Source organism: Ischnura elegans, chromosome 9 (genome assembly GCF_921293095.1).
Source record: "Ischnura elegans chromosome 9, ioIscEleg1.1, whole genome shotgun sequence".
NCBI classification, from domain to species: Eukaryota; Metazoa; Arthropoda; class Insecta; order Odonata; family Coenagrionidae; genus Ischnura; species Ischnura elegans.
The window spans coordinates 93,763,843-93,787,517 of NC_060254.1; the positions used below are offsets into that span (position 1 = coordinate 93,763,843).

The window sequence follows — 23,675 nt, forward strand, 5'->3', positions numbered from 1 at the left end:
AATTATTACTTATCACTATTGATATTCTTTAGTCATCAGAGGATCAAATAGATCCAAGATTTGTCTGTTTGTCGACTAATATTTGGTGAAAGATTCTTTCAGCCACCTTAACCGTCGGTGGCGCCAATCTTACGGAACTAATAGAATATGCCTCGAACTCTATGCAATATGCGTACTCTTTATAATCTCATTCCTTATTTTAGAATGGAAAATTCTCTTATGCACCCATGTATCATTTTAAATGCGAAAATTTGGCATCAGAAAAATCTTGCCTTTGTCTTGACCGGAATATTTAAGCCGCAGGCGAATTATTATAAATCTTAATTTATGTAAAACATAATTGCGTTTCCAGTATTATCCCATCAATGCGCAGGTTTGATATTTGAATTCGGACAAATAACAGTCTACTACTAGTCCACAGGACCCTTTTCTCAGTGTCCTGATTAAAAGGCCCGCGATTCTTAAGTGTTTCCGAAAGAGGAAATGATGTTTTCCGTGAAAATACCTGAAAATACCGGATACCTGATTTTGACATTTTTTTCCTGAATAATGCGATAAACACAAACTTCAAACCTATTTCTGCGAAAAACACGGAAATTCGTTCCTTGTTATATTTCCTTTTTTCTAATGAGGTTATGTTGAAGCCTATTGGTGTTTCGCCTTTGTTGTGCACAAATATACATTTTCTATCGCAGTCTTATCGATGCGGTGGTAGATGCTTAGCGCTTAATCCGTTTCTCTAGTCTGCTGGTGGGCCGTGTCTCGCACGGCTGCTGTTCCCTCCTTGTCACGCAGAAAGCACTCGCAACTGTAAAACAATGCGGTTGACCGCCTCACAATTTACCCGGAATTCGGTTGCAGGAGGAGGGATTGAGATATTTTTTTCACGGCCGCCCGAAGGGTATCACCGTTCGTTGTTTTCGTTAGTTCTGCCCAAGGCAACGCTCTGGTTATTCGTTTCTTTTTTTCGTCTCGTTGTTCGCCTTTTGTTCGGCCCCAGCGTGGTTGAATATGTGCCAGATTTTCCCCCCGTTGATATACATTAAGATTACTGAAGCGGCAATCGTTAGTCTCCTACGGTTCGTATTAATTATTTTCACTCCTACATTTATATAATGCTAGCTTCGTGTTGTGTTTATGTGCTGATGATTAGTGGTGGAAACTCGTCTATCTAGGCAAAATGGTATCCAGAGGAGAATTATGTGTTATATTTGTGTTTTCAATGCTATGTGACTTAGTAATAATTGCTTGTTAATGACTTCAGCGCAAGATAATATTAAAATTCTTTGTACATAGGCGTTCGTGATCGGAGAATTCTTTAACATTTTCCGGGGACTTCTTAATCAGATATTTCGCATGAAGGTATATCTTGAAGAATATTTTATACAATAGAATTTTGTAGAAATCTCTATTGTGCTCTAGATAACTAAGCTGGTGTGCGTTAGCAGTGCAGTGAATTTTCATTTCATTAGTTTTTTTATGCTGTATTTGATTTCACTGTTATCATGAGATATCTCACTCGCTTGGACCGAGGACTGTGCCAAAAGCATCGTGGGCCAAGGACCACGGGGGTTTCGACTGCGCGACTATTCATCCATGTGTGTAGTGATGGAAAAATCGATTTGAATTAAAATTGAGTTTTAAATGACAAAGATCGAGGTATCGGGATGGAGCCTTGATCTTCTAGTTCAGATCAAAACGTATTTTATCAATTTAAAGTTACTTATCTTGTTTGTTCGATTGTATGTTTTTAAGTATCAATGGAATATCCTGTATATTTTGTGTACTTCCGCCTTTGATATGTTTGGATTCCACAAATTTATGGACTTAAAACGGCCTTATAATTGTTTTAGGGTGTATCAGTGGCGTAACTAAGAATATGCTTGGGGGGGATGAGATGGCCTTAGGTGGCGACCCCCCTCCCCCCCCCCCCCAAGCAACACAATATCCGGGAAAATTTTTGAAAAATGACTTGCCTGGAAATACATTCTACATCATTTTGTCACTTAAAATTTAACGTAAAGCAGATGCAGTTATTATATGTCAAAACAAGACAATATCTTTAATTTTTTTTTGTTTCTCTGAGGCTTTGGGGGGGTATCTATCCCCTCATACCCCCCATAGTTACGCCACTGGGGTGTACTCTACATGGAGCTGAAAAGTCTCAATAGAAGGAATATTCTCTCCTGGAAAATATTTTTACTGCATTTACCACTCCTGAAGTATTTTGGGGAACCGTCACTGTTATCCATTTTCCTGCCCAATGTTCAGCTCTCTGCGTTGCACGAATGGCATCCCGCTGTGTTGCGGACACGGTGCTTGGCCAAGTGAGGCAGCGCTCAAGAGCTGAGGTGGGCGCGAAGTATCGGCGAAAACTGCTCTTCGTCGTGCGCTCGTGCACCGCGTAACGAAGTTTCCACCTCGAGGGGGTGCCACCAATTAGGAAAAAAAACCGGCGATCTCCACGCGTGCGCGTTTCCCGGGCATCCCTTCCTTGTTTGGATGAAATTCCTAGCGTACGATTCGGAGAGACTCGCTTTTTGGATTGCTGGAGGCAGTCTTTGTATTCCTCTTTCTGTGAGTGGGACATGAAGAGTCATTTCGGTATCTTATACAAAATAATTATCTCATTGGTTTGTGAATTCGATCGCAATGATGATTTAAAGTAGAAATCAATGTAGCATTTAGCCAAAAAGACTATTAAAAATCAAAGCCAGTCATATACCAGGACAAAGTGGTCTCCTCCAACTCAGATACAGATCATATTAGGCATGATGGGTAATTTATGATGGAATCATTCAATGGATCTGTTTTTTTCATCGAAAAATATTTTTTCCCTTGACCTTGATTGTTATATCGCTGCTCACAGCGCTGTCCGTTAACCGAATGAATATAGGTTATCGAATAAACGGTGACAGTTACTTCATTGGTCATTTTTAAGTGTTCTCATTTTGTTCATAACGTACATATATTTGTTATTTTCTCATTAACCCGATGAGCTCTCGCTATGGTCCAGTATTCGCCATATTAGCTCCGTTTTTAAACCTGTCAACTATTCAGTATTTAAGAATATGTCCTATTTATCATGTCATCGAGCAGTCCTAGGTTTAGTTTGGCGTGAGAGAGTGAACTTTTTGAGAAGAGAGAGAACGTGAGAGAGAACTTTTGAATTTTCAAAATGTAGCAATCAAGTCATTGGTAACAGAATTTTATCATATTAAAGCAGTTAGATGCCAGTATTTCTTCTTTTTATCCCAATTTAGGAAAAAAACCTGAGTGAGGTAAAATTTATCCTTATTGAATTACACTCCAATAATTGTAGTTTTTTGGACTCCTAGTAACATTTTCATAAGTTGGCAAGAGACCATTTTTCGTATGAGGTCCATGCATTCTGTAATTTAAGCTGTAAAGTGATTGCAGTTGTTGATATTATTGTATAGATTTTAAATTCCCAAAAATGGTGTATTTAATTGACATATTATTGATGTGAGAAGATTGTTAAAGACATGATGATTGGAGATGAGTTGATATTGAAAATCGTCATTTGTTTAAATATATCCCCTATCTCGAGAGAGAAATTTGTTTGTGAATAGATGTTTTTCTTCCATTTCGTTACGGTATCTCCCTGTTGCGCATCAAGGCGTGTGCTTGCGTGAGTGCAAAGAAGGAGAAAATGTTTTTATCGCTTCGGTGGGACGAAAGGCTCAAAGGAGGTGTTGGATCGTTTGATTTGGCGATTAGGGGGAGTGGGAACGTATTGCGGCTGCCGTGCTCACCCTACCTAATGGTGACTGTAGTGGGTCATCGTAAGAAGCCTACACACGTGCTGTACGCAAGCTAAGCATCCGTCATTAAGAACCCACACTCTCCAAGGTGATCTGTATCTAAGTTAGAGATGATCAGCTTGTCTCCCTACATGATGTACTTTGATTTTTTATTATATTTTTTTAATTCTTTTTTTCTGACCCAGATTTTTTATTGTTAATTAACCTCTCGGAGAATGGTTATAAAAATGATATGCGAAATCATTTGGCAACGTTTCTTTATATTTTTATCTTCTTCAGGGCTATGAATTAAGATGATTACATTAATAATTGATGTTATTGCAATGTTTTATTTACTATAATGAAATAAAAAAAGAATTCAACATTACATGAAGTTAAAAGAAAAGACAAGATTTTTGACGTAAGTACCTTTTTGGCTAAATACGACTTTGATTTCTACTTATAATCCTAATTGCGATCGAAAGGACGAAACTAAGTCTATATTTTGTATCTTAAAACATTGTACTGTAGTCTTCCACGACGTCCAGTATCAGCGTCCATCTTCCGGGTATACGTCGCGTCAGTTGACTTTTGGTGACATTAGTTTAGTCCCCTGTCCTGAAGACGTCCATAGATCGAGTCGATCGTAGTTGCATCCTGGCATTTCTGGTGCCTGAAACCACGGCCAATCTGAAGCAAGGGTGGGAAAAACTTCAGCCGGCCGTCATAGCGAATCCCGAATGATAGTTCCTCCCTCAGTGATATGTTCTTACCCTAAAATAAAGTCTATATAGTCGGCGATGGCATAAAAGAGCGTGCACCCATCTTAATGACTACCCTTGACATTTTCAGGCATAATTTCTACGTTTTTAACTAAAAACATATCGAATTCGCTTAATTTATCAGTATACATATGCATCGGCCAGAATGCAATGACGATCGACTCGACCTGAGGAAGTTTCCAGGACAGGGAACGAAAATATTATCAGGAAGAGTCAACTGACGCGACTTATTCCCGGAAGATGGACGCTGATATTACAACATTATTGAGCTATAGATGTTATAGAGTCGTAAACTTCCTGTGAGAATGCTTATTCACCTAAACCTCAATTGCGATCGCCAGGCTCTCGTCGGGTAGGTAATTAAGATTGGGAACGTTCTCATCCTACTTAAGGTGTATACAATGGAATGTGCTGGAATCTGGATGAATATACTGGAACACATTATTCTCAGTAGTATATTTAATATTATGTGCTCCTTGTTTATGAAATTTTATATTTTCATGCAAGTTTTAAACCTTATATCAACGTGTATGGAATCGTGCCATCGATTATCGATATGAGACGAATTGAAGGGTTTCAATTAATTTTTGAAGTTCTCCGCAGGAATGTATGCATTGGTGACGGACAAAAATTCGAAATTGATACGCCTGTTGTTAATAATTGAAAATTGGCCATTATACGCCGGAAACTTTGATTTTAGTTTACATCATCTATTTTTCGTGTCCGTTTTTTCTATTCCAATATGCATTTTTTAAATCTGTTCATGAAACTCCGTTTTCGAGCAATAATTCAACCAAAGGGAAAGTGGGAGTTTTGCTTTATTTACTCCATCAACGTTATCATCGAGAGTGTTCATTTTTTTCCGCCATTTTTGCATGCGATCGTTCGCGAAAATCTCAGCGCTGGCAAGTTTCCACAGAATATTTTTTTTACCGGCGGAATGCGAATCGAAGTGGAAAACGGGAGTCCAATCGTACTCTTCGTTTTATGGCAATGTGCGCTCCTCTCCGTACATTCCCTCCCTTGGACCGAGGACTGTGTCCAAAGTATCGTGGGCTAGGGGCCACGGGGGCTCCGATTGCGCGACTATTCATCCATGTGTTGGCGGGCGTATGGGGATGGTATCCCGATTGCTGGCCGTGTGCACTGAGTGGGTGATATCCGTTTGAATTATGGGTTAAAGGAGACAGACTTCCATTTCGGAAATTGCCACATCTCCAGTCTGTAAGTGCTCTGTCGTGTGTGAATTTAAATATCCCTTCCGGGTTTTTAATGCACTTTCCGGAATTCAAATGTGTCGGGTGAAGTTTTCAGCATTGTAGCCACTGTACAGAAATGGGCTTCTTTTCTTGAAGAAATCATTTGCTCGTTCCATTGAAATTGCTCATCGAGATGTCCTAACCTCTGTCAAGTTAAAGTGAGCCCTTTACCACAGCAGTGGAAGATGCATACAGTGAAGGTGCCTTGATGGCATCGATAAAAAAAATCTGGGAAAATTTTACAAATCGAAGGTAGATCATTTTTCTTCGCGATATTTACTCACTCTCATTTTTGCGAAATGATTTATGGCAATAAAAAATCTTCTTCTGCTGTCATCGTCTTTTTTTTCGTTTAAAATAGCTCAAATATCCTGCGCGTTTTAGTATCCGTGCTACTTTGGTAATAAAAACCTCCGTGTTTTTCAGTAAATTTTCGCAGTAAAGAACATTGTTTAATTTCGCGTCTCTCCTCAGTAGCCAGATTAATCGGCGTGGAAAACGTACGTGCACCTGTCAAGTAGCGCCTTGAGCGATATTACGGTTTTTCCAAAACGTCTGTTGATGAAGTGGTCTGCGTTACACCCTTATACGAGATCTGTCCAAAAATACGTACACTGATGTCATAAAACAAAATATACTTTATTTACGGGTTACACGGGTTACGGTTTACGTCTATATCCCCTTCAATTTACTCCCCTCTCCAACGGATACACGTATCCCAACGGGTTTTCCACTTTTGAAAACAGTCCTGGAACGCTTATTTTGTGATACTCTTCAGCTGTGTCGTCGCATTTGCCTTGGTCTCAGGTACAGTCTCAAAATTTCTTCTGATAAAGATTTTTTCATTTGGGGGAACAAGTAGAAGTCACATCCAAGATTCATCACAAGGTATGATTCTTCACAAGACGGTTTCGTCTTCTCCTAAACATTCCAGCAACTCATGACAAGTCCGAACGCGTTGGGCCTTCTGATCTTCCGTCATTAAGGCAGAAAAAATTTCGCCGCAACGCGGTGCATCTTCCCCTCCGTTAAAATTTCGTGAAACGATCCAATTGATATCCCACTCTCTTCAGCAATTTCCCTCGCAATCAGACGTCGATTTCTTCGAACCAGAATACTGATTTGGTTGACATGTGAGTCGTCAATTAACGTGGAAGGACGTCCGGAACGATCATCGCTTTCAATTGTCTAAAGACCATTTTTAAAATGAGCATGCCACTTAAAGCATGTCGCGCGCTTCATAGAATTGTCACTGCGAGCCACTTTGAGCATATCAAAAGTTTCACTCGCAGATTTCCCGGTTTAACGCTGAACTTAACTGCAACTCTTTGCTTATTCTAGTCACTCAACACAAAACGCGCTTCACTAAAAACTGCGTTAATAGGCAACAAATAATGACATCTACAAAAACAAAACCTCTTTTTGATCAGCTGATGTTTACGCATAAGTTGACACCAATAGGATTTATGAGGAACAACTGGGTCAGCACAATTCAAAAAGTCTATGTATTTCTTAAACAAACCTCCTATATATTTTTGACGTTTTTGTTTGTATTTTGTGGAAAAATACAATTATACTGAAAATAATTATGGCGTAGGAACTTTATCAAGTAACACGGTTAGTTGTCAGGTAATGAGGGAAAGGATTTTTGGATATTAGCAAAGCGCTCACGAAGCAGGTATATATTAGTTTTCATGCTTGGTGTGTATTCTGCATCCTTGAACTTCCATGTTTACATTAATATTTTCCTCATTTTGACTGGAAGATATATTTAAGTAATATTCTTATCATTCATTAGTCATAATCAATGAGGATACGTGTGCAACTGTGTTATTACTTTCGCCTTTACCTGCCTGTTCATTTGAAATAGTGTGTAGGTGAATAAAGCTCGGTCTTTTTCCCCACTTCCGTGACCTGGTTGCATTCCTCCTAGTATATGAATAGATCCAGTGTGTGCATAGTGGCTACCACAATCGATAACTGCGGTAAACCCATTGCAGTAACCATCGGCTTGCGTGAAAGGTTTCTCTCGTCTTTCTCGGTGTCTCCAGCGCCGCATACGAGCACCTGCGACCTCGTATCTTGGGAACAAGTCGCTCGTAAGATGCATGCTGCTTTGTGAGTGGCGATTTAACCGATGTGAAGGAGCTGAAAGCCATCCTTTCTCTTTCCTATTTCGAGGAATGGATGGGACAAGAGGCCTGCATGCTGGATAGTCTCACAATCGGCGTCTATTTATGACAAAGCATTTAAAGCTTTAACAATAGATGCCAAGCAGATGGGTGCAGCAACTATCTATGCCATTTTATCATATGAGGAGAAGAATATACTTCTTGAATTCCCTTTAAAATTAACGCATCCATCGTATTTGTAAATTAAGGAATGCTTTGGGAAAGGGTTAACCATGTTGAAATAGAATTTAGTTGCTATAATAATTATTTTTTTATTAAGCTCTCAGCGCTATTTTTTTTCTCTCATCATCATTATTTTTCTTGTGCTAGCACAAACTTTTCAAGATTAAAATTCTTCATTGGAAGCAATTAACTTGAAATTTAACTCCTGTTGACTATTTCAATTATGCTGTTTGTATTAATTTTTGTTCTGTAACTTACAGGCAATGATTTTAATTCTGTGTGTGAAGTATTTTCTCCCGTTCATTTTCCCATTCTTAAAGGCTTGCTTGCGTCCGTATTTTAATCGTAACTGTAGAGAATTCATGCTCCGTGTAACCGAATCAGTTTCAGTTGTATGAACTAGTGTCAACTTTCTCATGGTAATACACAAATACTCACTGCGCCAGTTTTGTTGCTCTTGTTATCCTTCCTGCCATGTGCCGGTAAATTATTTTTGTTGATAAATGCAAAACTTTTTTGCGTTTGTTTTCGTAATCTTATAGGGATGCCAGTTTAATTTAAAGTTTTTCCAATTTTTGTAGAGTACCTCATCCTGCTGCACGGCAGACTTGATGAAAGCTAAAACAATTTTGAGCGCAATTTCTTGCGTGTAAATTGGCCAAGTGGGGTGAGTGTCGCACTTACGCCTTCAACGTGACCGGCAGCTCTCCTAGTGGTCAAATTAGGGTTTCGAAATGGCAGAATGTAATTACGTCCCTTTAATTAACCGAGCGTGGCATCCACTTAGTTTGTAGAAAAAAAAAACAGGCAACTATCTAGGCGGTCGGATCTGTTTAATTGGTCCCGGTGATATTTCTGGAATAAATGCCCTTTACCAGTGAATTCCGTGTGCGGTATATATTTCGACTTTTCTCCCAACCATAGTGCTGCAATGAGAAACTGCATTCATTTCCAAGCCAAGGATTCGCGCACAGCTAGGAATGGCGAAAAGATCTCGCGCACTGTGGCTATAAAGCCGGGTGTCAGTAAAGGCGGTTATCAGCAAAAGATAATGAATCGGTTGAGGCGTGATCAAATGGAAAATTTTAATAATCTACGTAAACTCTCCCCATTTATAATTTTTGTCTTCAGCTCGGCTTAGATGGCTTAGGGGATAGCGTCCTTTTTTGCTGATCCCAGTCCTGGATTCGAAAAAGGTCTTCTGGCTCCTCCAAACTTAAATCCTCTCAGTGGGAGGATAAGTAGGGAAAAATCCCGCTACCTTGAATTTGTGAACTTAAATGGACTATGACTTGGTCTACCTCTATGAGTTATACCCACACATATCAAAACCGACCTTCGATTTAAAGCACCGAGCGAGTGAGGAGGGCCTTAAGACCTATTTCGTATTTTACGTATCGAAAAGAAAAATCTGTCGCAATGTTAGATAAACAGCTTAGGAGAATTTGGTACGGTCGCGTCGTGGAGAGGTAGATTGGGGGCTCTCCTATTGTTATGCTATCACGGTTAACTTTGTCTTTTTTTTGCTGCAAATCCTAGCAACAATATGAATTAAGCTCTCCGGAGGGTAGGTTCCTCCTTGAATGCCCGTAGCCCCTCCCATCATTAGTGTTCTGCACCCCTACTTCTCCACAATCGTCCCATAGTCCTCCAGCACACTGCCTCGTCTCCGTCGGCCTTGTCAATTCCCCCCTCTTCCCCCTCAGGCTCCTACTCAAGTGGTGGGCGTATTACCCCTGCAGTTTCCCCGCCCCCTTTCCCCCCCAGCCCCCTTTCCGGACCTTCCTATTGACCTCTTCCCCCTCGATACCTCTCAAGTCCCTCTCTCTACCAACCCTGGCAACTGCGACACTCATAGTCCTAAACTTTGTCCATTCTCCACTTCCCAAGGGTCCTATTCGCATAGGGAATGAAAGTGTGTCTTTGCTTGGTCAGACAAATTCACTACTGATCCAAGCGTGAAAGGAACACTTATTCTATCGCGCTTTTGTATTATGCTTTATTGTTGCTGTGCTTCGAGCATGACTCTTGGATTTTAGGCCTTTTGGTGTCATTTTAAAGCTTAAACTTTAGATGTTGTACTGGTAGCAATTATTATTAATCTATCACGGAGACGGTTATGATACATATTTTCTCAGAGAAAAATGATTTCTAATAATAATTAGTAAAAATAATTCTTTGAGAATCACCGGTTTAAGTTAGAAACTAGAGAAGTTAGTTTTTTTGTTGCTATTTGGGCGGAATGCCAGCTGTCTATGGTCAGATCCTCAGTATTGGTTAAAATAATTCTTGCTATTGATTGTTTGTGGAAAAAGTATTTTTGGAATTGAATACTTTTTGAACTAAAATAGAAATGTTGAAAGAAATTTCATAAGTTCAACCCTCAGTTCAAGGATTATCCTCGGTTCTCGCAGTTGCGCAGTGTTTCTGTTAGTAAAAACAATTACCCACTGAGGACCATTTATCCTCTGCAATCATAGAAGAGTGTCTTTCTTAAACTAAAAGTATTTTTACTGTTGAGAATTTTTGGGGTATTGTTGTGTTTAATTTGATGCCGTAGTGCATTGACCGTTTCCACACCCGCTTAGATTAACTGTTTTATTTTGCTCTTCTTTTCAAGACGGTGTACCTATTTTTTTATAAGCGCGTCATGAATTTGGTCTTAGATAAATTACGTAGCTTATCATTAGTGGTGGTGATTGGTGGTGGTGGTGACTTGAAAAGTAATATTTATCTGCTATTGTTGTCTATTCGTACTGGCGTATTATTTTATATCGACATATGCTTTAATGCAAAGTTTTCGGAGAATAATGAAGTTTATTTTTATTTGTGAGAGTTCTTATGGTGCGACAAGAGGTAAAGAAATTGTAGCAAAGGGATTACTCCTGAAATGTGATTATGCTACGAGCTAGGTGTAAATTTAACCTATATTGTTGGTGGATTTATGAGTTTATTGGACCCCTTTATTTTTATCAACCTCGTTATGAGTTCAGAATATAATTTCCGAAATTAATCAAATTAGTGGAATATTCTACGATTTAGGTGCGCATTTATCATATCTTGTTGGTGGTTTAATGAGTTTATAAGACCCCCTTTGTTTTTATTGATCTCATTATCATTTCAGAACCTATTTTCCGAAACTAATAAAACTATCGGAAGATGTTCTATTCGTCCGATCAACATTTGATGCGAAGTTGGTTTAATTTTCATTTAAAGTGTTCCCGCGCTCAACGCGGAATGAAAGTGCTCTCCGTAACCTTTTACCTTTCCCGAGGTGGAGGGTTTAAACTTCTTTGTTCTGTTAAATTTTTTTGACGAGGCGAATCGTGTTTCCGCGGAAATTGGTAAATATGTCTCTTCTCCCGGAATTAATCCGGCAAATCACATTTTTGACGCGGCGTTAACCGTCCCTGCTTCCGTGGGAAAATCTCGGCTGCTCGCATCTCGTTCCTCGTTTCCCCCCTCAGGGATTGGTGCTACCTGAGTGCGCTGTACAGCCTCTCCCGCCTTTCTCTCTTCCTTCCCGTCATCCCACATTCCGCACCCTCGCTCTTCCCCACTCCTTTTCGTCTCATCCGTCATTCCCACTTTCCCCAAAAGAATCCCTCGTCTCTGGTCCAGCCCCCCATCCCCATAAGAGAATGAAAGGACACCCAAATAATAGACGTGTTTGGCGGACGATTTTTGCCGTCAGCTCTCGATGGGTAGAAATAATCGATGGGGTCTAATGTAGGTAATGTAAATAAATAAGTCGGATGCACAATCGTTTTTCGTCGATAATCATCGATCATCTTCGTGGAAATTCTATGAAATGGTGGAATTATTGTGGAATTCAATTAAAATCAAGAAGTCGGATGCAGAATCGTTTGTCGTCGATTTTCTTCGTATGATTTCCATGAAGAATTGAAGTCCTTTTTCCACTTTTATATGCACCCGAAGGATACAATTCCGCTCTGATTGATTGAAGGATTTATCGATAGCTTGTTTTTTTCGTATGAAATTTTTGCGTAAAAAAATCAACAGGATATTTTGGCCGGAATGATGGAATTACATTTACTTCCTAAAAAAATACTATCCTTAAGGTTTGTTTTTTTCATATCGTGCTCCTCCCTATACTACTGGGATCCTTTACAAACAAATGTTCATTGGAATTGTTAGTGACCTTAGAACATCAATCACAATAGTCATCGATCACAGTTTATCGTCCGTGGTTAAGCACTCTTGATAATCGATAGTTAAACATTTTTGAGGAGACCTGATAAGTCTAGGGTCGTCTGTGGGACGTATATTAGAAGTTTCTCCGATCGGCTTATTAATCATGCATGCTTTATACGAGAACTTAAAGTTGATTTTTCCGCATGTTAGTTTTCCCATCTCTACCACAAATTACTTTGCATTTTTGCAAACGTCTTCAATTCAGCACTGGAGTTAAATCAGGAAGAACTCTGCGTGTAATATGGCCGTTGGCGAAGGTACACTTCGATTGCTGTATAATCTGGTAAAGTGAAAGTTTGAGCTATACCAATTATGGAACACTTAATTTGGCACCTCAGTCTGAATTTCACGTCGTAAAGTTTATGGTCGGTGAAGGAGACTCCCTGTTGACTTGTTCCGCTGAGTGATACTTTTGAGTACTTATTGGGACACCAGGTCGAGATACATAGTGTTGCTTTATAATCCTATATTTGGATTACTCTCTTCCTCTGGGGACACGGACGGTGGGCACGGACAATGCTTTATTTGATTTATAGGATAAAACTGCAGTGAAAGAACGACGTGCAAGTTAACAAGGCTTCTAAACTTCTGTTGCGTAAACTTAATTCGAGTGGTGATCTATCGAAAAAAAAAATTGCCAAGCAAAACAACGGTAAAATGAAAAAAATATTGCTCTATAAATTTCTGTGAAAAGCCTAGTGATACTCTCTCAGAGATGAAATAGTAAAAGAATTTTAGGTAAGTCTATCTTTCAGGACGTGAATTATAGTAATTACTGTCGGATGATCGTATAACCTCCCTTGCTGTTTCCTATCTCCATTTTAACTTCTCTTAACGAATAACTACCACGTTTACTCTTTGCAGTGTAAGTATGATTTTTAGGCTGTTCAAGCATCTTACCTTCATCTTTGCGTTATGATGTCAAGGCTGGTTAATCGGGTATCGATAATCTACGACCAGCATCGACATGAAGTAGTCGATTTTTATGAATGAAATTCAGCCGTCCATGCTGATTATCATTGGAAAAATTACCCTTTACCAGTGTTTGACCCACGAACCTTTGGTTTTCAATATCATTAGGGAGACCACTACTCTATCCAGGTTGCTTAATTCTCACGGCAATGTTACCTAGGTGCTAGACGTTGGCTGGAAAGCTTGAGGTCCGTGGTGCGATTCCTTTTCCAGGATAATTGCTTGTAGTATTACAGCTGGTCAGCAATCCTAAGTTTGGTTCGACACTAACTTCCGCTCAATTCTCCTGACATCAAATAAGCCAATCTTTTCACACTTACGTATATATCTTTTTTTATTCCCTTCATTACCTGTTCAATCTATGTTTATCTGGATTTCCCTTAGCAATTACGCAAATTTCATCGCTATACACCCAGCAGATATGACATGTACGACAGCCCCCGTTGAGGAAGGTTGGTGGCAAAAATTGCCAGCGCAAGTAGCTAAGCGTGGTGCGGTGGATCCATTTCGGGTGGAGAGGTGATGGCACATTCCAGCCCCCCGGTGCGGAGGGCGACATAAACCTGTCCGCCTGCCGACACCTTCCAACCGCCTCGGGAGGTCCTTATCCCCACGCCCTCTCTCCCTGTCGCATCCAACATTTCCCTTTTTATCCTCCCCCAGAGCCTCGCCCCCTGCAGGGCACTTATTTTTTGCGCCATCCACCCCTCGGCCTCTTTCACTGCGCCTCGCTCTGCATCCCCGCCCATCCCCCAACACTATCTGCTTCCTTCTCTTATACTCTCTCTCTCTTGGAACATTGCCCACTACTACGTACGCTTCTTCCTCCTCCGGCCGGGGTCCCGCATTTTCTTTCAACACGCTTTCAAGAAGACGCATACCTCCTTTTAGACCGGTCTTTTTGTTGATGGATTATGGTATTACTATTTATGCTATTTCTCGAGTGCAGTTTATGCTATCTTATACGAGGGAGTGAGAAACAGAGGGGTACAAGTGATTTTTTCCGAACGGAGTTAGGTGCAGGAAATTAGGTGGAGAAAACAAAACGGGATCAAATATATAATTAGTAGTGCATTTGATTTTTGGACAAGTATTCTTATACTCCCTCTTAAGTGTTCGCCGCGATTTTCCTATTGTCATTAACAGACACTTTGTGACTTCCACAAAATGTTTGTAAAAATTACTTGATAATTTTTTCTGTGTAAGATGTTACTTTCTGAGCTGGCCGCGAAATTACTTTCCAGCATATAAAATGTAGCTTCAAAGATGTTATCCCCGCTGTGGTCAGTCACCGAGGAAATATCAATGCTATCTATGCCTTACTGTTTATGTTTTGAATTAGAATGTCTGGAGATTTTTTACAGCCATGTTGTGTAAAAAATTGTTATCTGGGTTTGAGCACGCATTGCAGAAATTTTTTATTGCGGTCTAATGTGGTCACGTGTTTTGTGCACGTACTGAATTTGTTTTCCTCGACATTACTCTTTTTAGTTTTCAGATACTGCACTCAAATCGCAAAAAGCAGTATTTTACATTAAGTTCCACCGGCGAGTTTTTTCTGGCATCGCTCTGGAGTTGATGCGTTTTTGTCATCCTGGTGGAAGCTGACATTCAGGCGGTAGCCCTCCAGGCAGTTTCTCGTGCATTCTCCCTTGCATCCATGGAATGCGAGCTGGGATGTGTGGGCGGGTATACTCATCGATTTTCCATAAGCCATTCGTCTCTATATCGTTCCCTCGACCCTTCATCGTCACCTACATCCATGGGATTAGTTGAATATTTGATAGCCTCTCCGTCGCGGCCATTTTGTTCGGAGTTACGGGTTGTTCACGATTGAAAGGCTTCCCGGGAATTCGTACGATTTTCGTTTCAACACGGGTGATTTCGCTTCTAACGATGTACGTGCATATTATGCATTGCCTGATACCGAAGAATATTTCATTGCACCAAGATGATGATTGCCTAAATTTTGATTATGTTTATAGCTTTGAACTAAGTGTCTTGAATCTTTTTATCCTCTTCACAAGCGTTGTTAAAAGTATAAAATACTACTTTTCCATTTAAAATTCTTAACCCGGGTAGGAAAGCTTATAATACATTCTCTAAATTTTCTTTCAACTTTGTCGCTTTATTCGTCAACTCGAGGTTTCGGTATTGGTTTTTTACTCAGCTTTTATGTTTATTTATAGCACATTTTTTGGATCAATGGGTTCTCTATTGACGTGTTGATGAGCGGTTTTGGTAGATGACGTGAATTTTTTAATTTCCTTGAGAACTTCCTGTCATAATTTTAGCAATTATCTTAATAAAATGCATAGTGATTAGTAAATATTGATCTATATAATAAGTAATAACAAAATTGCCTTCAATTTTGACATAAATACTATTCTTTTAATTACCGTCGTCAGGTCTTGGCGTTTTAAAATGCATCCAGTTAGATTTTTTTACCTCTTGAGTATGGATATCGCTATTTATTTATCGGTGATATTATGCATTCCTCCCCATTTTCGCTTTACTAATTTTTCATTTCGTGATGGGTGTATGACGCTTCGTGACGCGAAAGTCCCTCATATCGATCTTGTGACTGGGGTGATCGTGATTTTCCCAAGCTGTTTCCTCTCTACTTGTTGGACGCACCTCTGCATTGATTTAAAAATACTTTGAATCGCCATGGCTTGGAGTTCGTCTGCATTTACAATCGATTCCTGTCTTCCGTCCGGCGTCCAAAATAAAACTGGTTTCATGCATCGTCGTTGTCTTCCCTATTTTCCTATTTCCTCGATTGTGTTAAGGAAGTTGCACGGTAGAGGTCGAGGCAGAAATTTGCATTGCCACTCGTGCACTGCAGTTACCAGCTTTGCTATTTTTACCTTCTGATTTAAATTCCACTTATAAAATAAAAGAGAGGATTTTTTTTTGGGATTACTTCATGTGTAAGCAGTAGTTAATAGTTCTTTCATTTGAGATTCTGAAATGCAACAAATCTTTTTTCCACAAAATTTTTTAAATCGGGGTTTTTACTTCATTCGTATCCCTTCTCTATGTAGACTTATCTCGAAAATAGTTTTAATACAAATTACGATGCCTGTATGTGTTTACCCTTGGCTAAAGTTGTAAAAGAATGTATATTTACGTAAAATATTCGGTTTATGCTAAACCCCCCAATTTTTCGCGTCGTGGATGATAGTATAGATTCATTTTCGCTTATAAAAAGAATTATAACCTTAAAAGAGGATGGTGACTTTAACTCAATGGTAGGTTGTCGATACTACATTCTAATTTAGCATAAGGCTTTTTGTGTCAACAACTCAGCTGGTGGATGTAATAGTATTTTGCGTGAACTTTGTACTCTCATTAGTCGAAATGATGTCGTAGGGGCGTATCTCCAGTTTCAATAGACTGGAATTTTTTCTCGCAATGATGAGTGACTTTATTTAAGTTGTTCTTAATGCTTCGGCCAGGTATATCGTCTTAAGCTTCATAGTAAGGCTATAGAATTAAATTAATTTTTGCGTTTGTCTTATCAAAAATGTTTTGTGTCGATCGAAATTGTTTTCTGGTCGCCTGTTTTTTATCTGTTGTACTAGTCTTTAGATATTCTTTGAAAAGCGCAGTATTTATATTCTACGTGGTGGCACCCTTGAGGCCTGAATGGATTAGATTTATTTTTTCCGTGTTTTTTATGTTTTCTATATGATCCGGCTTTTAGTTTTTGACGCTAAGTGATGAACGGCATGACAATACGAAACCTGGGACGCGTAAAATAAATTTCAAGCAGAAAGCCAAGTCACTCTGTTTAATGTTGGGCGGAAAGATTCCTTTGCCTTACGAAGCTCGTGGAATTGAGGGCGACCGTCTCTGTACGCCCATCTCGGGATTATCTTTGGAGCCCGTGATCGATTATTGGACTGAAATATCTTCGGATACTGCCCAACCACTTTTTATTGGCTGCTGAAGTAATTTCCGAGTAATGGTACGTTTCATCCTGCTCCACAATTATTTTTGGAACCCTGTCTCGTATCGACATCCCAAGTACCGCGCCCTTGAAGATTCTTACTCTCAATGCGGAGGGGTATGGGCTAGGGAGAATGCATTTTATTCACCAGGAATTGTTTTTTAATGCTGATAGCGTTAGCCACAGGGGCACGCTAGTAGATACTAAATTATGTTAGCATCATTCCGCGATTGAAGGACGATTGTAGCAAAAATCAGTTCCCACGTACGAGTATCGGTAAATACTTGAAAGGTCCATAAATTTATAGTAAAAGTTTTCTCCTGTTACCTATTTCGCAGTTTCATTTTTCGTAGCTCCTTACCTTATTACCACTCCTCTAAATAAGGGTTGAAGGAATTAAATTAGAAAATAATAGGTTAGATCTCCATGTTTTCATCTTTGAATTCTGATACTTTTTCAGCCTAATATTTTTATCGCTTTCACCTTCACGCACTTTCGAAGGAATCTTTGTTACTCAACTCAGGCCAGCTCGGTAAATATAAAATTATACAGCTAATTTTATTATTCCACCCTTAGTATAAAGCCCAAATAACTGAACTTGAGCTTGTATATTAGGCATCTACAACGCACCAAATCAAACCAAATAAGCAAACTATGGGGCTAATACCTAGGCTGAAATCCGCTTTATAAACACGTCTAAAATTTATGTTTTATTAGTGTCACACTGCATATTCGCACTGCATAAAAGTATTCGCTATGGCATTAGGTCATAAAAAGTTACAATTCGCAAATTGTATCAAAAAATGGCATAATTCAAGCCTGAAGCGCAGATCAGGGGTCACTTGCGGAAAAGTGAAATTTCAAAATAATGTTACGAGGCCTTAGAGCGAATTGTGCCTGTTAAATTTTTCCGAAAACCGTACTTAAATTGTTTCACTCCAACCAAGCGACGTAGAGAGTTCTCGTGAGTGCTAGTATTACAGATTATGCCTACCTATCACCTCGTGTGTAGCCGTTCGTTTCAGCTTGAACGCCTGCTGGAGATGGGCTGGTTTTTAAGGATTCGTCGTCCGACTCTTGACCCTACCCTTTCTCTAGGTTGGGACAAGTCAGGAAAGTCAGGAAAGTCAGGAAATAGTCAGGAAAAAAAGTTTTGGTCAGGAAAATCAGGAAATCGTCAGGATGAGCGCCCGAAGAGTCAGGATGGATCGGATTGTGTGCCTTTTGCTGTGCCGCCGGCCACCGCACGCCGCACTGGCGGCAAGCGACAGCCGCAAGATGAGCCGAGAACGCCCGCGCCGCGCTGTCTCACCGCCTCCCTTCCCCTCGTGCTAACCCGTGCCGAACTGGGCTGCCGCCTTCACCGCCGAAGCAAGGAGTGCTGGCGTCGCTCTGCCTGCCGCTGCATGGCAAGGTTCTCGCATGTGTTCTAGCAATTCACCGCTTTACACGACGCAATTTTGATTGCGCCTTCGCACGTACGTCAGACTGCGCAATTCCGTGTACCGTGTAAAACGGCCTTTAGACACTCTTAACCCTCTCATGCATGCATGCATGCATGAAATCCTTTGGAGTAATCAAAAAATAAAATAAACATGTGACGAGTGCAAAAAGTGAAAAGGGTTGAAATTTTACATCGCTTGCTGCAGCGGTTCCAATTAGGCAAACGTTTAGCAAATAATTTAGACTATTGAAAAGGAACCAACTTCAATATTGAGCTCAGAGAGAATTCAGAAGAGTCAAAGCATTTTTAGAAAATTTCTAGAAAACATTCAGCAATGTGAGTCACTTAAAAATAACGATCATTGATTATAAAATAAATTTTGAAATTACCGATTGCTAATTCAGATGCACTATAATTGAATTCATATGCCTACTTTTAAAGCTCCTCTCGATCACCCGTCAGGTATGCTATCAGCTAAATAAAACTAAAACACATATATGCATATGCTTTTCACTAAGGATGACCATGTCATTGCAAAACGCTATTTTCTCACCATGCGTCTTGTCGTTCATTATCATGCTCTGGAAAAATTAGTTGATAATTGAGAATAGAGAAAAGTATAAAGTCTGAACGCAATGAAGATTACCAATAAATCTGGAGCAAAGTATCAATACCTGAATTAATGACTTTTGATCGGATAACCAGGCTAAAATCTCAAAAGTAAAAAGAATCCTTCACTTGGAAGAGGTTCTGATTCAATACAGTTGCAAGTACATATGACGTGAAAAGAAAAAAAATTGAAACGGTTTATCCTAATTTACCTTAGAAGTTTAGCAAGACTACCAATTTATAGCTTGTTCGAGTGAAGGAATAATTACCATAAAAAATATAGGTTTCTATCATGCGATTTACGATCTTTCCCGTGATGCCTGAGAAATATTTTTAATGCGCTAAAATATTTTTGAACTTCAATTATCACATGTTATGGGTTATTCTGCTCAGCCATTGCCTGGAAAATTGCTCTGTATTATTTAATGGCGTACAAAATAATAAAATTACAACTAGTTTTTAGTCTCACGTCTAGAAATGAGGTTGAATGATTTCTTACAATGGGGATACAGTGGAGGTCATGCCTTTCGGGTTGATGATGTAAAAACATAATTGTCTTTGCACGAATTAGTATGTTAGGTAATTTATCTCAAAAGTGGAAAAAAATCTAGCTTATCACATGTGATAGGAGCATCGCAAATCTTGTACATCACTTCTTTGGTATATATACATATTAATTTTGACCGATTCACTTTCAGCGATATTTTTTTAACGTGTGAGGGGTATTAAGAGGTTGTTGGTGCCGATTTGTATATCCATGAAATAAAAGGATTCCTAAATTCAAGTGCCCACGTGTAGTATGAGACGTTTCGTCCAGCTTTCTTCGTTTCTGACAGTTTGAGCACGTCGCCACTGTATAGCGGGAGGCCGGCATACACGGCAGTGTAACGCGCTCTTCTTCCACAAAAAGTCATTTTATCATTTGTGGACTACTGAGACCATTAACGGAGAAAGCGCAGGAAATATTGACTACATTGTGTTGAACGCATGGCGACGCAGCGTCTCAGGAACCTTAAATGAATTCTGTACTACCATACGACAATGCAATAGCAAAGTTGCATTGGGTCGTCTGTGACATAGTAGCGGCTTGGTAGGCTCATGCGCAGAAGCGAGTGAGGCAACCTTAGGCTCTAAACCTTGGCTCCACGGTCGCTCCTTTTCCGCGCCTTTCCCCCCACACCCCCCGCCATCCCACGCGCTCCCCGGGTCTACGCCCGCGGCGGGTCAACAATAACAGTGCGACGGTGACGAGTCCGGACGAGTCGGTGTGCCTGGAGAGCAGCGGAGGTTGCGTTTTCTTCATTGAAGGTAGGCTGTCACGAATATTAGCAAACTCACTGTCGTGTTATTTTATCCACTCCATTCGACTATTCATTGAAACTTAATGGTGCTGTAGTTCAAAATGAGATTGTATTATTTTCAGACCCGAATGCTGAGGCCCATTTCGTCTCTAGTCATGGTCGGGGGAAAGCAGACGTATTGGAACGAGGATTGGTCAAAGGAGCTTCATTTCAGCTGCTTCTCACCAAAGACTTCGACTGCATTAAAGCATGGATTGCCAGAAGGAAAACCAACATCTTTCTACTGCTCGGTGTGCTGCAAGACGAATCAACTCGGCAACATGGGTCGCGGTGCCCTGACTAAACACCTGTCATCAACCCACCACAATACTGCCGTCGAGAACAAGAAGAGCTGTTACGGGATCAAGATATTTTGTTTGCCTTCCGCTAAGAAGGTAAGTGATGGTGAGTTATTTGTAAAATCTTCGGGGTTTTCTGGTTCTCTACCCCAGCCTGATTTTTGTAGGTGACTACAGCAACTCCCTCTACCTCTACATCCGCGTCGGTGAACCCCACGGCGGCGGCACCTGGTTCCTCAGCATCGGGTGGGACTGCAGAAGACCCTCGGGACGATCCCGATGACCCCACACCAGCTTCACCTGCCTGCACATGTTCATGCCCATGTGCGCGATGTACCAACGAAGTTATCGCCGTCCCGAAGACTGCTGGTTTGCAAGGTCTTAACACCTGGTTAATGAAGCAAGATACTACCAAAGCTGAGATTTTGTGGTGTATCTATTGTGTAACGAGCCATACTTCTTTGTCTTCTGGGGGCAAGGCAGTGCAGTTATTTCCCACAATGTTCCCAGATAGTATGATTGCTGCAAAAATGGAATTGGGTCGGAACAAAATCGCCTATTCACTTGTACATGGTTTAGCCCCACATTTCCATGATGTTATCACATCTAAGTTAACCAAACTGGATTTTGTGGTAGTTTTATTTGACGAGAGTCTCAATAAGTGTAGCCAGAAGACTCAAATGGATCTTGCCATTAAATTTTGGTGTGATGATCAAAATGAAACGGTGACGAAATATTATGATTCAGTGTTCCTGGGTCGCTCAAGGGCGACTGATCTCATATCGGCATACTGCACAGCAATTCCTAGAAGTGTGCAGTCTCATGTGCTTATGGTTGGCATGGATGGCCCGAATGTTAATGTCAAGTTCCTGAAAGATCTCCAGATTTATATGAAAACAGAGTTTGGTGAGGATGAGCCACTGCTGCTGCTCATGGGGTCCTGTGGTTTGCACGTAGTTCATAATTCCTTCAAAGAGGGGGTTAGTAAGTGTGGCTGGAATATTGTCATGTTTCTCAGGGCCTTATACAATATATTTAAGAATGTGCCTGCCCGTCGCAGTAAGTATACAGAGTGGACAGGCTCTACTACTTTCCCAAATAAGTATTGTGCAGTGAGGTGGTTGAATAATGCACCTGGTGCCGATAATTGCATCAAAATATTGCCAAACGTAAAAACTTTTATTGAAAAAGTGAGAACTGGACCTGAAGAGGATAAAATAAAATCTGCCGGCTTCTTGTATGTTGCAAAAGCTGTTGAAGATAAGATGTTGGGGCCTAAGTTAGCCTTCTTCTCATATGTTGCAAGACTTGTTGAGCCATTCTTGACTACTTATCAAACCAATGACCCAATGGCGCCGTTCTTGCACACGGACCTGTCGAACTTAGTGTCGAACCTGCTTAGACATTTTGTCAAGAATGATTATGTAAATCGAAAGTCAGATGTATGTAAAGTTGACATTACCAATGAAGACAATCTGATTCCTGTGAAGAACTTCAATTTTAGTTTTTCTGTAAAGGACGCTCTCAAAAAAGTACAAGTATCTACTCCAGAAATGCTGAAGTTCAAGGAGGAGTGTGTGCTCCTGCTGAAGGCTATGGTTAGTAAAATTCTTGAAAAGGCTCCCTTGAATTACAAACTCTGCAGAGCCATAACTTTTTGTGACCCAGAACTGATTTCACATTCCAAAACTGCCGTTTCTACTCGACTGAACGGCTTCTTGGAACAACTGCACAGCCGCAATTGGCTTCCTGCAAGTGAGTGCGACACTATTTTGTCTGACTTTAAGGTGCTCTGTGACAAACAAGTATTTGCTAACGCCTGTCAAGAATATGATCGTCAGAGGCAGAGACTAGATCATTTCTGGAGAGGTATCTGGGATCGTTATAAGTGCTCAGATGGTTTAGTGAAAGTGATTAAAATGGCTCTGATCATAAGCCATGGCCAAGCTTTCATCGAGCGTGGCTTCTCCATCAATAAGGAGATAATAGTAGAGAACCAATTAGATATGTCTTTGGTGGCTCAGCGCCAAGTGTACGACTCAGTCAACGCTGCTGGTGGCGTAGAAAACATAAAAATATCTGCTGAAATGATCAACAGATTTCGGCACGCGCGCTCCGAGTATGAAGAAGCAAAGAAGCAGCGCCGATCTGAGGACGCTGAGGTCGAAAAAAAAAGGACCCATGAGAAGATGATTGGAACTGAAGTTAAGGAGCTTCAAGCCAAAAAGATGAAAGTGTTAGCATCAAGCCAGAAGGAGGCTGATGCCATTGATGAAGAAATAAAAAAGTTGACTGGTACTTTCTAACTTAACAATGGAGTTTCTAACTTAGACAATTTGTGAAGTGCACTTTAAATTAATAGTGATTTTTTTGTTCACCAAGTTTTTTTTACTGTTTTGACTAATGATTAAGTCACAGTGATTGCTAGTCCAAAGTGGCCATATTTTGTTTGGAAAGTCAATATGAAAGAACTATGATAATTTGTGAAGTGTACTTAAAATGAGGAAATAGTGATTTTTTTGTTCACCTTGTTTTTTTTACTGTTTTGACTAATGATTAAGTCACAGTGATTGCTAGTCCACAGTGGCCATTTTTTGTTTGGAAAGTCACTATGAAAGAACTATTATTATGTGTGAAGTGTACTTAAAATAAGTAAATTGTGATTGTTTTGTTCACCTTGTT

General features: G+C 40.2%; 2 protein-coding genes across 16 annotated transcripts in view; both read left to right on the plus strand.

Annotated features, from left to right (window-relative positions):
• The window catches only part of LOC124166057 (MAP7 domain-containing protein 1-like), a 350,615-nt gene that overhangs the window by 267,166 nt on the left and 59,774 nt on the right, over positions 1-23,675 (plus strand). The window lies entirely within an intron of this gene.
• LOC124166059 lies at positions 19,931-23,345 on the plus strand. Of its 2 annotated transcripts, XM_046543668.1 has the most exons (3): positions 19,931-20,662; positions 20,778-21,089; positions 21,161-23,345. In XM_046543668.1, exons 2-3 carry the CDS (start codon positions 20,784-20,786, stop codon positions 23,297-23,299), a joined length of 2,445 nt encoding a protein of 814 aa, XP_046399624.1. In that variant the 5' UTR covers positions 19,931-20,662; positions 20,778-20,783; the 3' UTR covers positions 23,300-23,345. The 2 variants fall into 2 exon arrangements, with proteins under 2 accessions (XP_046399624.1, XP_046399623.1); XM_046543667.1 differs by having other exon boundaries at positions 19,931-21,089.